At 40.3% G+C, this 14088-nt stretch overlaps 1 protein-coding gene across 1 annotated transcript in view; it reads left to right on the plus strand.

Moving 5' to 3' along the window:
* The first annotated feature begins 1429 nt into the window (after positions 1-1429).
* The window catches only part of OLFM4 (olfactomedin 4), a 30158-nt gene continuing 17499 nt past the window's right edge, over positions 1430-14088 (plus strand). The window contains exons 1-3 of the mRNA XM_020777650.3: positions 1430-1587; positions 3700-3762; positions 8845-8997. Of these exons, the coding sequence (XP_020633309.3) occupies positions 1438-1587; positions 3700-3762; positions 8845-8997 (366 nt within the window). The 5' untranslated portion in view covers positions 1430-1437. The remainder of the gene's footprint in view (positions 1588-3699; positions 3763-8844; positions 8998-14088) is intronic.

Below are 14088 nucleotides of genomic sequence, written 5' to 3' on the forward strand. Positions count from 1 at the left end.
AAAAAAGATAATTTATTTTAATCATACTTGCAACCTTCAATTGCACAAACCATCAGTGGAATGAAAGGAGTATGGCATCCCTATTACTCTGGTTTAATGTTGAGTACCAAAGATAGAATTAATGAATGGGTCCCAGCATGTCTAGTGGTCATTATGGATGAAACCTAGCAATGTGTGTCTAGTGATGACCTCTGTCGGAATAGGCTTCTGCTCTTGAGGAGCTCCCTGCACCTTTGCTACCTTTACTAGTGACAGGTCAGGGATATGCAGTGAACTACACAGGCCTGGTGTGCTCTGGTCCATGGGGGTCACAAAGAGTTGACACGACTTAACAACTAAACAACAACAACACAGGCTGAGGAGAAGAGGGCAGGGAAGATCTGTTTCAGAAGACTGGATGTAACCCTCTTAGTAAGCCACACAGAAATGGCAGCTTGCAGAATATGGATAATAATATAACAATATTTTCACAATCACGTGGCAAGTAAAGCTCATTGAACATGGTCAGTTATGAGTGAAATCATTAATATTTCTCAGTGTCTTTTAAATTGCTTTTGCTCCTTGTCTGAATTCCAGAAACTTCCTGAAGACTTCGCCAATGGAAGCTTCTTTAGATGTACAATAAAATATGGAGTATGTGTGCATTTGTGTGTGGGAATACAAACTTCCCCTCATAATCAATGTATACACACTACAAATGAAACCTCTGAAATAGGAAACATACATGAAAACTATGAATGGGAGGGATTCCAGTTTAATTCTGGGTGGTTGAGAATAACAGCTTGTGGATAGCCAACCCTTTTAAAAGCTTTAAAATAGTAATGAAAGGTATATACAGTATACTATGTTGGCTGGTATTTGGTATTTGCTCATAGATGTCTTTTTCCAATGTCTTTGATAAGATGCTGACCACAAGGAGTGGGCTGAGTAAAAAGAACAAAGAAGGAAATGTTCTTGTCCCGTTTGTGGTAGGACATGACTCTGCTGATTTGTCTGTTACCCACAGGTACTGTATGAGTGCTAAAATCACTGTAACTGTCCAAGTTCCTTTTTCAAAGCATAAGCTACCGATGGGGAAATCCCCTGATCATGCTAGAAAGAGGCTTCCTTCTCTGAAAGGATGAGAGGAACAGCTTGTGGACAGCCAACTTTTTTAAAAGCTTCAAAAATACAGTAATGAAAGGTATAGACAGTATAATACAGTATGTTAGCTGGTATTTGATATTTGCTCATAGGCTCAATGCCTTTCTACAATGTTTTTGATAAGATGCTGACCACAAGGACTGGGCTGAGTAAGAAGGAACAAAGAACAAAGTGTTCTTGTCCATTTCGTGATAGGGTGTGACTCATTCTGCTTGTCTCTCACTCACCTGTACTGTGTGTGCACTAGAATCACCCGTAATTGTGTAAGTTCCTCTTCTCAAGCATAAGCTGCTGATGGGGAAATCCCCAAATCATGCTATAAAGAGGCTTCCCTCTCTGATCTTCATCCCATCTGAGGAAGCAGAGAAGATGAAGCTCATCAGTGCAGCCAAGCTGCTGTTTCTTCTGCAAAGCACAGTTGCCAGTGAAAGCACGGTAAATGGGGTAAGACTATGTGTTGTTTCATTTCTAAAGATATTGTATTATTAACACCACATGCTGGGACTGTATTTCTTCTGCTATGAACAACCTAATGCAGGACAGGTTTAGTTAGATTGCAGTACTCAAAAGTGCCTATTCCAAATGAAGTACATTATGAAAGGTTCATGGGAAAACATTCTCTGAAGGAAGGTTAGAATGCTTACTTTTACAAAAGCTTTTGACAAAGTGGCCCATGATATCCTGATTAGCAAGCTAACTAGGTGTGGGTTAGATACATCAAGTGTCAGGTGGACACACAATTGGCTACAGAATCGTACTCAGAGGCTGATGATTAATGGGTTCTTCTCTAACTGCGAGGAGGTAACAAGTGGGGTACCCCAAGGCTCAGTCCTGGGCCCAGTGCTCTTCAATATTTCTTTTAATGACTTGGATGATGGAGTGCAGAGAATGCTTGTCAAATTTGCAGATGATACAAAATTGGGCGGAATAGCTAATACCTTAGAAGACATAAAGAGAATTCAAAATGGCCTTGATAAAATGGGGCACTGGACCGAAAAACAAGAGAATGAAATTCAACAGGGATAAGTGCAAAGTCCTGTGCCTCGGAAAAAGAAACCAATTGCACAGTTACAAGATGGGGGATACCTGGCTCAACAAAACTACAAGGGAGAAGGAGCTTGGAATTGTCATAGATTACAAGCTAACTATGAGCCAACAGTGTGATGTGGCAAATGCTATTTTAGGCTGCATTAATAGGAGTATAGTTTCCAAATTCCACGAGGTCCTAGTCCTCTTCTATTTGGCACTGGTTAGGCCTCACCTTGAGCACTGTGTCCAGTTCTGGACACCACACTTCAAGAAGGATGCTAACACATTTGAACAAGTTCAGAGGAGGGCAACAAGGATGAAACCAAGCCTTATGAGGAAAGGCTGAAAGAATTGGGCATGTTTAACCTTGAGAAAAGAAGACTGAGGGGTGATATGATAGGACTTTTCAAATATTTGAAAGGCTGTCATACAGAGGAGGGGCAGGATTTATTTTCAATCATCCCAGAGTGCAGTTCACACAACAATAGGCTCAAGTTCAAGGAAGCCAGATTTCAGTTGAACATCAGAAAAAACTTCCTAACTGTTAGAGCAGTACGACAGTGGAAGCAGTTACCTCGGGAGTTGGTGAGTGCTCCAACACTGGAGGCATTCAAGAAATACTTGGATAAGCACCTGGCAGATATGCTTTGATTGTAGGTGGATTCATTGAGCAGGTGTTTGGACTTGATGGCCTTGTAGGCCCCTTCCAACTTCACTTTTCTATGATTGTATGATTCTATGCAGGTTGGAGCAATCTAGATGCTCATCAGGAGCAAGGAGCTGTGTCAGATTGTTCTGAAAAGCACTTCATTTACTTTGCCTAATATAAGTAGAAGTCTGTATTTACTTTTACAGTGGTGCCTCGCTTAACGATGTTAATTCGTTCCAGTGAAATCACTGTAGAGCGAAAACGTTGTAAAACGAAATTTAAAAGCCCATTGAAATGCACTGAAAACCCCTCAATGCGTTCCAATGGGCTGTCCAGTGAAGATCCTGTAAAGCGAGGAATCCGTCCAAAAACACAGCGGGGAGCCATTTTAAGCAGCCGGTGGCCACTTTAAAACCCTACGATCAGCTGTTTTTGATCACCGTAAAGCGAAAATTGGTTCTTGAAGCAGGGAACCAATCATCGTTAAAAGCGATCGCAAAAACCTAATTGTCGAGTGATTTCGTTGTAGAGCGAGGCAATCGTTAAGCGAGGTACCACTGTATAAGAAAATGTAAAACTTGCATATATACATTTCTTCTGTCTCAAACACTGAGCAATCTCAACCTTTACAGCTGAGCTGTGCATGTGTCTGTACATGTGTGCATGCATGCACATGATGTACATGCACATATGAGCCCTTCTCCATATGTGCACACAACCATGTGTGCCAAAGTATGCAGTGTTTTTCTGTGTGCAGGAGGGTTACTGCACTCCACATCTATGTCTGCCCATGCCCTCCCACTGAATGAAGAGCATTTAGCTTGCCATTAGTAAAGACCTATTTTTTAACAATGAGAACATGCGTGTTCCTCTTCTAGGTTACAGCTTCTCAACCAGCTGACATAACTCACAGATATCTAGAGGCAAGCAGTCACTCAGAGGTAAATATTTTGATGTTCATTTCTTTACATTAATTGTACAATTAATACTGTTTTTTAACATGTTTGTGGTTGAATGTTGTGAATCAACTATGCAACAGTAACAGCAACATTAACCAGATCTTAAAAATAAACAGGTAGTACCATAGCCTCAATTGTAAACAAGTAGGCCATTATGCAGTGTGTTTGATCAGACATTTCTCTTTTACAAGTTGATTATATGTTTCTTCAGTGGAGTGACTCATAAAGTGATGCACGTCCAGTGTAACTGTACATCTCAAAATAGCATTGATACAGTGTTGGCAGAAGTCTATTATTCACCTAATTTTACAGTGATGGGAGAATGTTTTAAAGGCTAATCTACACAAGGGCAGACTCGCAGGTCCTGAGCACATCTGGCATTTAGGAAGGTAAAAAGTGCCTTTTAGCGATACATCTGCTCAGTTTAATATTCCAACCAGTCCAAAAACTGGAAAAGCTTATAATTTTCAGAATATTGATGTAATTGCCAGTCTCTGCTCTTTATCTCAAGGATGTAGTATTTAAAGATATACTGTCTCTTTATACTGAGGCTCTATTATGGCTAAAATGAATGTATCATCTTTTAATCCATCTAATCTTATTTTTAGATTCATTCAAGTGATAATCACCACTTGCATAACTTGATAAAAGTTACTTTTAGGGATTATAGTTTCTAGTAATTAAAAACTATCTATGCTCTAATCTTGTAGCATGGATTTCTGTAAATGTGTGTGTGTGTGTGTGTGTGTGTGTGTCTGAACTGACTTATAGTGACCCTAACAGACCTTTGAAGGTAAGTGACATATCTGAGGAGAGGTTTTACCGGTTCTACTCACTCCCTCAGTGAGTTTCCATGGGCAACAAGGGATTCAAACCTAGGTCTCCTGAATTATGCCTGCTGCTCTGTCCATTACATCACACTGTGTATTCTATAAGTGAATGGTGTGTTAGTTGCAGAAGTACTTCCTTTTGATCGTCACAAAGCTACTGCCAAATACTCCAGCACTTATCAGGCAGAATCTGGCTTCTGTATCCATTACACACTTCACCAGGAAGTCCCTGAAACCTTGAACTGATTTGGGCAATTTGGAGAGTATTTCATGTTGGTGTGCCAAACTGTCTGATTTGCAGCTCCTCCTGGGACAGAAATAGCCTGTTGGTGTACCAACTATTTATGACCTAACCACTTTGACTAATACATAGTCAAGGCCATGATAGATTCTTTTGTCCCCACTCTGTGCTGTCTCCACATCAAATCTCATCTGCTGGGAGGCTTCTACTTTTTGTTCTTGTAGGATTAATTGTGCAACAATTACCGTAGTGTCTTGTGTGCATGGCTTTACCGATACCTTTTTTTGGGAAAATCACATTGTGTTGCTTCTGCCAGTGATGTCATTTGTCTGCATGTCCCTTTGATTTTTAAATTTTTTTTAGCAAGTGGAGTGTTAGTGCATTGGAAAACTTGTGTCACCAGCCTCTATGCTTCACTTATTTGTAGCTCTCTCCACCAGGTGGTGGTCGTTCCCCTGAGCCCTTGCATATTTTCCTCTTGGGGAACCTCCTGGTATAGCTGTAATGAAAACAAAGCCCAGCTATGAGTTTCTCTGCTGCAAGAGGCACAAATGCAGCAGAGAAACTTGTATCCATCAAAGAAATGTTGCCAAAACATCAATGTTAATGAAGTTTTTAAAAGGAAAAAAGGGGCCTCAGAGACATAAACAAGTCAGAGGGAAATATTCCGGTACCAAAGTGTAGCCAGTCATATCACATCAACTGTAGGGAAATGTTGTAGCAGTTCAAAAACACATCAGAGTGCACACCCTGGGAAGGACTGTGCCGTTTGACAGCAACGTGTAACGGCTCAGGGAGTAAAAAACTCAAAAAAACAGGGAGACATTTTGCTGGTGTGACCACGCCCTTAAAAAAGTAAGGAACTGATGTGACTTCAAAGCCTTCTTCTGGCTCCTTCTGAATACAGCAGTATGCTTTGCAAAGGATTTATCTGCTCTTTGTACTGCTCTGCTTTGCTGTTGCCACTGCTCTACGTGCTTTCTTACCTCACTACAGGGTTTCCAGAAGTCTGAGAGTCTTCCTACTATTTTTTTAATCCCAAAATTTCAGTTCATCTTGGCTGGGAATCAGCTGTCTCTGTTGCTCACAAAAATTGGGGGATGTGAGAGTGGAGGAAGAAATCTTTTGTTCTTAGACAGTAAACAAGTTTATTCCATTATAGTTCCTGATATTTTGTCATAGTCAAGTTGACCAAGAAGCAGAATTTGAGATAGGGCTTTAGAGATAAGAACTGGCTCGAGACTTAATGGCTGTGTTTAAATAGCCCCCACAGCACACACCCTTACTTTTCTCCAAGCATTGTGTTTTGATTTCTGTGGGGGTAAGGTGCAGGTTGTTTTCCATAAGCTTGCAGTGGTGGACTCTGATATACTTCACTCTTGACACTAAGCGATTCAAAGACCACAGACTGAATTCCTGCATTAACCACCATTATGTGAAAAGTTGCCATAGGGGAGCCAGAGCAGAACTGTTGAGAAATAAAATATACTCCATTTTTTTCACATTAGACCTCCAGAATGGCATCTCTGCATACAGTACCTAAATGCCACTAGTTTGCAGGGCTCCCCAGATCCATCTCTTCCTCTCATCTAGACCTCATCTCTAAAGATCAGCTTCGATTCTTTCTTTCCAAAGACATATATTGCATTCTTTTTAGCTGGGAAAAGGTGAGGGAGAACTTTGATACATTCTGGAAAGTAATAGTTCAAAAAGTAAATGGCATAAGTTCTCCCTCTCTGTGACCCAAAACAGTCTATTTATGATTAGCTCCCAATGAGCCAAAAAAGAAGATAAATTCATGCCTCTAAAAGCAAAAAGAACTAACATAAGGCTATCAGAATTTGAGCAGATTATAAAAAGACTAGATGCACTAGAAAATGCAATCATGATGGGAAAAGTTAATGACAACAGGTAAAGGGGAAGATCAGTATGAGATGGATTGACCTGGTAAAGAAAGCCTTAACCTTGAGTTTGCACTACTTGATCACAGCTATTAATGATAGGACCTTTCAGAAGCAACCTGATGGTATATAACAACAAAACCCACTAAGTGACATTATTTGAATATTCTCAGTTAAAAACATGGGTTTATGACGGCCAAGACTCTGCCAAGGTATAGCCTTATGGCAAAAGCATAGGGATGGTCCTGCTCACACAAATCTGATCATAGAAGTCCTAAGAATATTCCTGGCTTTCCAGGTCTGCCTTACATGGGGTTGTTTTTGATGAGGAGTGTGAAGTAACAGCAGGAAAAGACAGAAAGAAAAATGCATGGGCAAAGGATAGAAGTGCTGGACCAGAAATATCTACTCCCTGTTTTGAAGTCACCTTCTGTGCTCTAGGCGAGGAAGCAATATGTTTCCAACTTCCAGCTCCCCTCAAATCATAGGCCAGCTTTGGGAATGGGATAAAAGCACACATAAAAATTGAATTCCCCTGAACCTGTGCTTTCCTAACAACTTTGCAGAGGCTAGAGGCCATGTCGAGTATGAATGAACAGTGACATGGGCCAAGTTTGGCTCTTTTTCACAAAAGAACAACAACAACAACAAAATAAGAGCAACTGTAACAATTACAGAATTATAAATTAGAAGGCACTTTGGAGGAATCCCCCCCTTCATTTTGAACTGAAACAAGATATAAAAGAAACAGAGCCCTAAATGGATTGTTGCGTTAACAATGACTAACAGAAACGTATTTCACAAAACACAAGATGATAATAGTAATATTGGGGGCACATAATATAGCACAACAATTGAGCCAGAAATCTGGAGTGAAATAAAAGTGATGTGGCATCCTGAGTGCACCCTGGCAAGGACCAAAAACTTTTTAAAAAAGGAGGACTTTTAAAAGAATAAGCAGAAGGAAATCAGAGCTGAAGAAACTGCTGGGAAATTGAAAAGATGGGTGATAAGGAGGGGTTGCCGGGGAAACTGCTGTGAAGAGCAGGAGTGGTGGATGTCAGAGGCAGGGAAAGTAACAGTGATGGAGTCAGTTCCTGGATTTGCCTGGTATCTGTGGGCAGGTCACAGACTTAGGGTCAAAGTCTGACAATTTAGACAATTTAAAAAGATATCAAATTTTATTTATTTATTTATTTATTTATTTATTTATTTAGTTAGTTAGTTAGTTAGTTAGTTAGTTAGTTAGTTAGTTACAATATTTTCCCCTGCCTTTCTCCTTAAAAGGACCCAAGATGGCTTTCAACTATTAAAAGGTAATATTTAAAAGCTAAAGAACAGTGAATATAAATATTAAAAAAAGAATTAAACAAGTATTATATTTAAAAAGGTCAATAAAATTGATATTAAAAGCATTAAAAAACAACAGAGCACAAAAACCCATTCAAAACAATCCATTGTAAGCTAACCTTTGGCCCTTTAAGTTAGTAGACTTAGGAACATGACTGATGGCTGATTGGGAAGCATATCCAATTGATATGAATGTAGTTGTGTTGCAACTATTGGGTCAAGTGCACTCTTAGTTAGACAGATGGTCATATAAGAGGAAAAAGTGTGGTTGACTAAATAATAGAATCATAGAATAGTGAAGTTGGAAGGGGCCTATAAGGCCATCAAATCCAACCCCCTGCTTGATGGTGAGGTTTTTTTTTTTTTTTTTTTTTTTTTTAGTACTGACAAACACATATGTTACTTGGGAAGATCCACAAATTGCAGTAGGCCAGATATCATTATAATCTTTCATTATGGGGAATAGATTTTATCAAGGACTGTTAATGTACTTATCCATTTAGAGAATGTTCTTCCTGTCATTTTTTAAATTGGCTCAGCTCAGATAAAGTTAATATTCCAATGTAGGTTCAAATCAGAAATTGGTCACAAGGTGACAACATCTAGACTAAATGTTCTCTGAAGATTTTGTGAATAATTTTATACCGTTTATGGTCCTTTTCTCTTGGTGGATTTCAAAAAAGAGAAATGCCTCCTTCCAAATAAGTAACCAAAAATCTTCAAAATTCCAATCTCTTTGCAGCCATTTGCCAATGTGACCGGATCTTTGGATGACCATGGAGTATGCCAGTGCTCTGTCTACCTGCCAGATAACACATTTCCTGTGCAGAGGATGGAAAGGCTTGAAATCTTAGCTCAAGAGCTCTCAGTGAAATTCGACAGTGAGCTTTCCAAAGTAAGTGGTTTTTGCTCCTTGAAAGACAATAAATTGGTAATACACAACTCTGGAATAAACAAATGCTCATTACCAAAGTCAGCAAGAGACTAAATCCTACAACCAAAATGGGCATGTTTATGGTATGCTGGTATGCTAGATAACATTTTACTAGATTATGCTGCATTACTTTGCATTATCTTCTGTCCTTTTCTAGGAAAACTAGCAACTTTGGGCAAGATTAAAAACATTACTCAAATCAGCTTGATTAAGCGTCTTGATTGTGAAGAGGTTCCAAATGATAGTCTCCCTTCCTGGACCCTTCCTCAGTGCACCAGCTGAATGCACAGCCACCTTCTCTTTTTCTTTGCTCTCTCCATGTGAGCCTTGCAGCAGTCATTTTCCTGTCCTTTCTTCAGGATCAGACCCGGGGGCAGGGCAGGAGCCTCATCTTGAGGCCCTGCAGGCTGGATGGGCAGACCTGGATAATCACATTTGGATTATACACCAGTCCCCCCCTACCCCATTTTTCCTCACAAATCTGTGAGGGCCAGTCTTCATCAGGAGGACTACAAGTTAAAGCTATTTTGGGTCTAGTGTATTAGGATAATAACAGAAAATGGGGTTGGAGGGAGAATCACGTTTACACCTTCTGTTCTCTGAGCAGTATGATGCATGATTCCCAGCGCATCAGTGGAAGGAGGGACAGGTAAACCCTCCTGAGTACTTTGTAGCTAGAAAATCTCAGCAGAGTGAGTATATGTTGGAATCTACCTTACGGCACATATTATAATTATTATGAACTGCACAGGCACCAGTGTTTTACCTGGTGTTCCAATTTCATTTGGCAGCACCATAACTAGCTATTTGGGCACCTGGGGCAAGCAGTGTAAATCATGACCCCAAATCAGTTTTGTAATTCAAGATGCAAAAATAATGCAGAAAGTAGCTACAGTACTGAGCATACTGGGCAAAATCCTGTTGGTGTAGTTATGCTGGGTGTACACCAGATATGAGTGTTGGGGGAAAAAGTAATGCAAATAAATTGAAAGCTTCCTACTTCACCCTTTCAGGTTCTGAGGCTCCTGAGGGCTGCCTGGATAAGTCTTTCAGATAATTGAGATGGAGGGGAGCCTTTTAATGGTCAAAACTTGCTGCCAGATTGCTACTCATGGTCCTGGTTCCAGCAGTGATTGTTGATTATTAAAGGTCACCTCCCCAAGCTTCCCAATGGCTTCCCCAAGGCAAAAGAGAGGCCTAGGGAGTCTTTGAACCTGAAAGGAATCCTTCACTGCCCCTCCAAAAATATTTTAAGAGTGGAGAAAATCAACAGTTCTCTGTAGCATGTGAAGCTGTTATGACAACAGAAATGTTTTCACAATGCCACGGTGCATCCTAATTACAGCAAAGCTTCTTAGCCTTATGCTGTTTTGGTTGTTTGCTACAGGAATTGGGTTCCCATGCAAAATTCAGCAGAAGGAAAATACCCATAAATAAGCATCAACTACTGTAATCTTCAAGAGCTGAAAAGACTCTTGCACAGCCAAGAGCCAGCATTTGACATTGGTTGCTTGATGAAAAATATGCAAGGTTTCAATTACGTGTCCAGGAGAAATTTTTTGACTCCACCAGGAACCAGACATAGTAACAAATGAAGTGCCCTTGAATTAATCAGGAGGAAAGACAGAGCACTAAATTATAAATTCTATCTATAAATATTCATAAACTTTTTCACAGTATAATCAAGAAGAGATAAGAAGTTTACACATAACAGCCCTCTCCCCAACTACAGAGAGGTAGTGGAGGAGGAAAGAGACAGTCTGCTGGAAACACTCATTTTTGTTCAAAGTGTTTTCTTTGAAGTAACTGGAACTATGAAATGCAGAGGAACTCCTTACATTTAGACATTTTGTTTCAGCAGGGGTAAGGACTATCCCCACACTGCATCTTCCCTCAAATGTCTAAAATTGCCCTACTTGAAAGTTTCATGGATCTGCTTCTCATACCTCTAGCCAATGTCTTGGACTGCATAGAACAGCACACACCACTATCATTCTGGGTTCATAGGGGCATTTTGTTGGCTGTGTGAAGGCACAGAAAATACAAGAGCAGTGAGGTGAGATTAGCTTTAGCGGGTCGTTTTTCTGACTGAGAGCCTGTCTATATTGGCATATAGATCAATATATGGACTGCTGTTAGTATAGTTTGGTCTGAACTAGAGATTGGCACAAAGCTAAAAATGAACCAGGAGATATATCAAAAATCGCTAATTAATTGGTTCAGATTGGTTCGGGTTCATCCAAACTGGAGAACCTGAACTTTTCAAACTGATGAATTTTGGGATGATTTACTTTCCTCCTGATTTGTTGCCCCTCACTGCTTGTCCATGCCCCCTTCCCACTGCCCCTGTTGCCTCCCTACCTTTTGCTGCCACTGCCTGCTCTGCCTTGGCTGCCACTGCCATCTTATGACCTTCACCACATGCCAGGGACCATCTGGACATGTCCCCACTTTTCAGTTGGTAAGTGGGGACATGTGCAGATGGTGGCTGGCTAACTAAAATAAATAAATAATATTATTTAGCTGAACCATCAGCCAGAAAGGGGAAATCTGTGCATGCCTCCACTTACCAGATGGGAGAAGACACACACAGATGGGCTCCAGCCAGCTGATGGGCTGGCTAACCTTTTTAAAAATTATTTATTTATCTTAGTTAGGCGGTCCATCAATTGGCCCAGGACCATCTATGCATGTCTCCACTTTGAGACATGCATAGATGGTCCTCTCCCAGTTGAGAGGTGAGGACATGAGCAGAGACCAGCTGGCCTGCCAGAAGGGCTGCAGCAGCTGCAGTGGAGGAGGATGCAGAAGCAGGAAAAGGTAGGAAGGCAACCGGAGCACTGAGAGGCAGGCTTTGGGGACGGGGAGGGAACAAGCCAAGTTGTTGGGGGTTTTAGACAGCCAAATTTCCTGAATGAACCAACAACTAAATTCATGGTTTGTGACATTAAAACAAAGAATGGAGAAACCCCCTCTTCTATTTTCATCCTCTTCTTTTTAATATTTCCATAATGGAGGCGTCAAAATTCTAATACATACTAGGCTGATGCGTTGCTCTTTCAATATGCCACTTACTTTACTCAATCGGCTGAATGAGAAAAGGCAGTAAAGGGGGCTGTGTCAACTCCATGGGCTATGTCCCCACAAGGCAGTGTTGCCCTAGCAGAAGGCAGGAAAAAGTGGATGTTACCTCACTTATGTCTCTCCAATCTTCAACCCAACATTTTCCCCTTGCACCAGTATTGCCGTTGTGAGCTTATCTTGCCACTGCTGCTTTCTTACTTGTGAGTATGCTGGGTAACACATGCTCACAAGTAGACTGAGTAAAACATACTCAGCTATAAGCCAGGTGAACCTTACTTGCAAACAAACTGGGGACACTCACACGGATGAATTGTGTGGACTTTTCCTGGAGGAGAATAAACATATCCAGTGTGAATAGAACAATTGTTCAAGTGGGGGACAGAACAGATTGCACTGAAGATAAGAACCTTTGAAGCATGAACCAGACAGCTCCAAATTCCCCTCTCTGAACAGGCCCTATCTGTCTGCAAAACAATTTTTGCTGAAGGAAGTAGGCCCAGATATCACGTTTCCCCTTGGCATATTGTCTGTGGAGAGGAAGGGAATAAAGTTTTCCTTTGTCTTCCTCATGTCTTCCTATTTTAGGGACAGGAAGAATATTTAACAAAATTATACTCACATCAGGCTACCTGAATCAGAAAAGAATCGATCTACATTCAGAATCATTTTCTGCGAGCTTGTACCTATCAAATAATCATCTTTAGCAATTGAGCTACACGAGTGACTGTGGAAAAGGTTATCTTCTCCATTGGTGGCTCTTGGACAATACATGGTTTCCAGTGATTACTCTACTGAGAACAATCCATGTTGTTCTCCTTTCATCCAGCTTTTGATTAAAGTGATAGATAGCTGAAAATGAAAACCAAAACGGTCTTAACCCCAGCCTTTGCCGCACTGCAGTGTGTCTGGGCAGCTCATCCTAGGATGGCAGCAAACCACCAAACTAGATTCAGAGTAATACATTCTCCAACACGATCTTGACAGATCTGGTCAAATAACAGAAAACAAAGCTTCACTACAGGAGTGTTAAAGAGGCTGGCTTAGTTATGACAATGGTTTATAGAGGAAATATAAGAGATTTGTCAGGCTTGTCTTTTATATTCTAGGGTTGAGGTCATTTGGTAGACACATAAAATGAATGCAGCCCCATATGTGATTGTTCCATATAAGCACTTTGTTCAAGCCATTATACATTCTTATTATTTTCAGTATAAAATGAATGATGGCACTTGTAAATGCATTACTGATCTTGAAAATCACTTGTAGACAAAGAAAAGAGAGGTGCCCAACTTTCATTGAAAGTTAGTGTACTTCCAGGGATCTATTTGAAATACTCTTTCATATTATATAGATAGTTGCATTTCCTAATCTCTCATTTGAGGGTTTGCTTTATGCAAATTGTGTCTTTCTTGACATAACAGTCCATTAACACACTTGAGTTTCTGTGGTTTGCTTCTCTAGTTTAAGAGGTTAACTGAAGGTTAAAATCAGTTGAAAAGAATAACAAGAGAATTTGTGTGCATTATGGCTCTTTACTGGGACATTGCACTTACTGATTCCCTGAAGACACTACAGTCAGGAAGCTCAGAGGTGTATAAAGTTACAAAACCCCAAGATGGACGTACTGTATATGTAGCTAACTTGCATCACAATAATTAAAGTATATATTTACAATTTTGAAAAATGGTCATAACTATGAAATATTCTTCATTTTTTAAAAAAATCATGGCCACATACCCAGAGTTGATATGCATCCAGAATGGTAGAGCTGACTTCCACAGCCCACTGAAAATTCAATGACTCTCCAAGTTCAGTTTCCAGAGAAAACACTGTAAAGGCCCAATATACTTTTACAATTATACTCTTACAAAGCCCAATATACTTTTCAAAAATCCCAGCTACCACAGTCACTAAATGGGCCACTAATAGAGAGGTCTCATCCTAGTTTGTAATTCCACAGTTTGCCTT

The sequence above is a fragment of the Pogona vitticeps genome, chromosome 3 (assembly GCF_051106095.1).
Source record: "Pogona vitticeps strain Pit_001003342236 chromosome 3, PviZW2.1, whole genome shotgun sequence".
Lineage (NCBI taxonomy): Eukaryota > Metazoa > Chordata > Lepidosauria > Squamata > Agamidae > Pogona > Pogona vitticeps.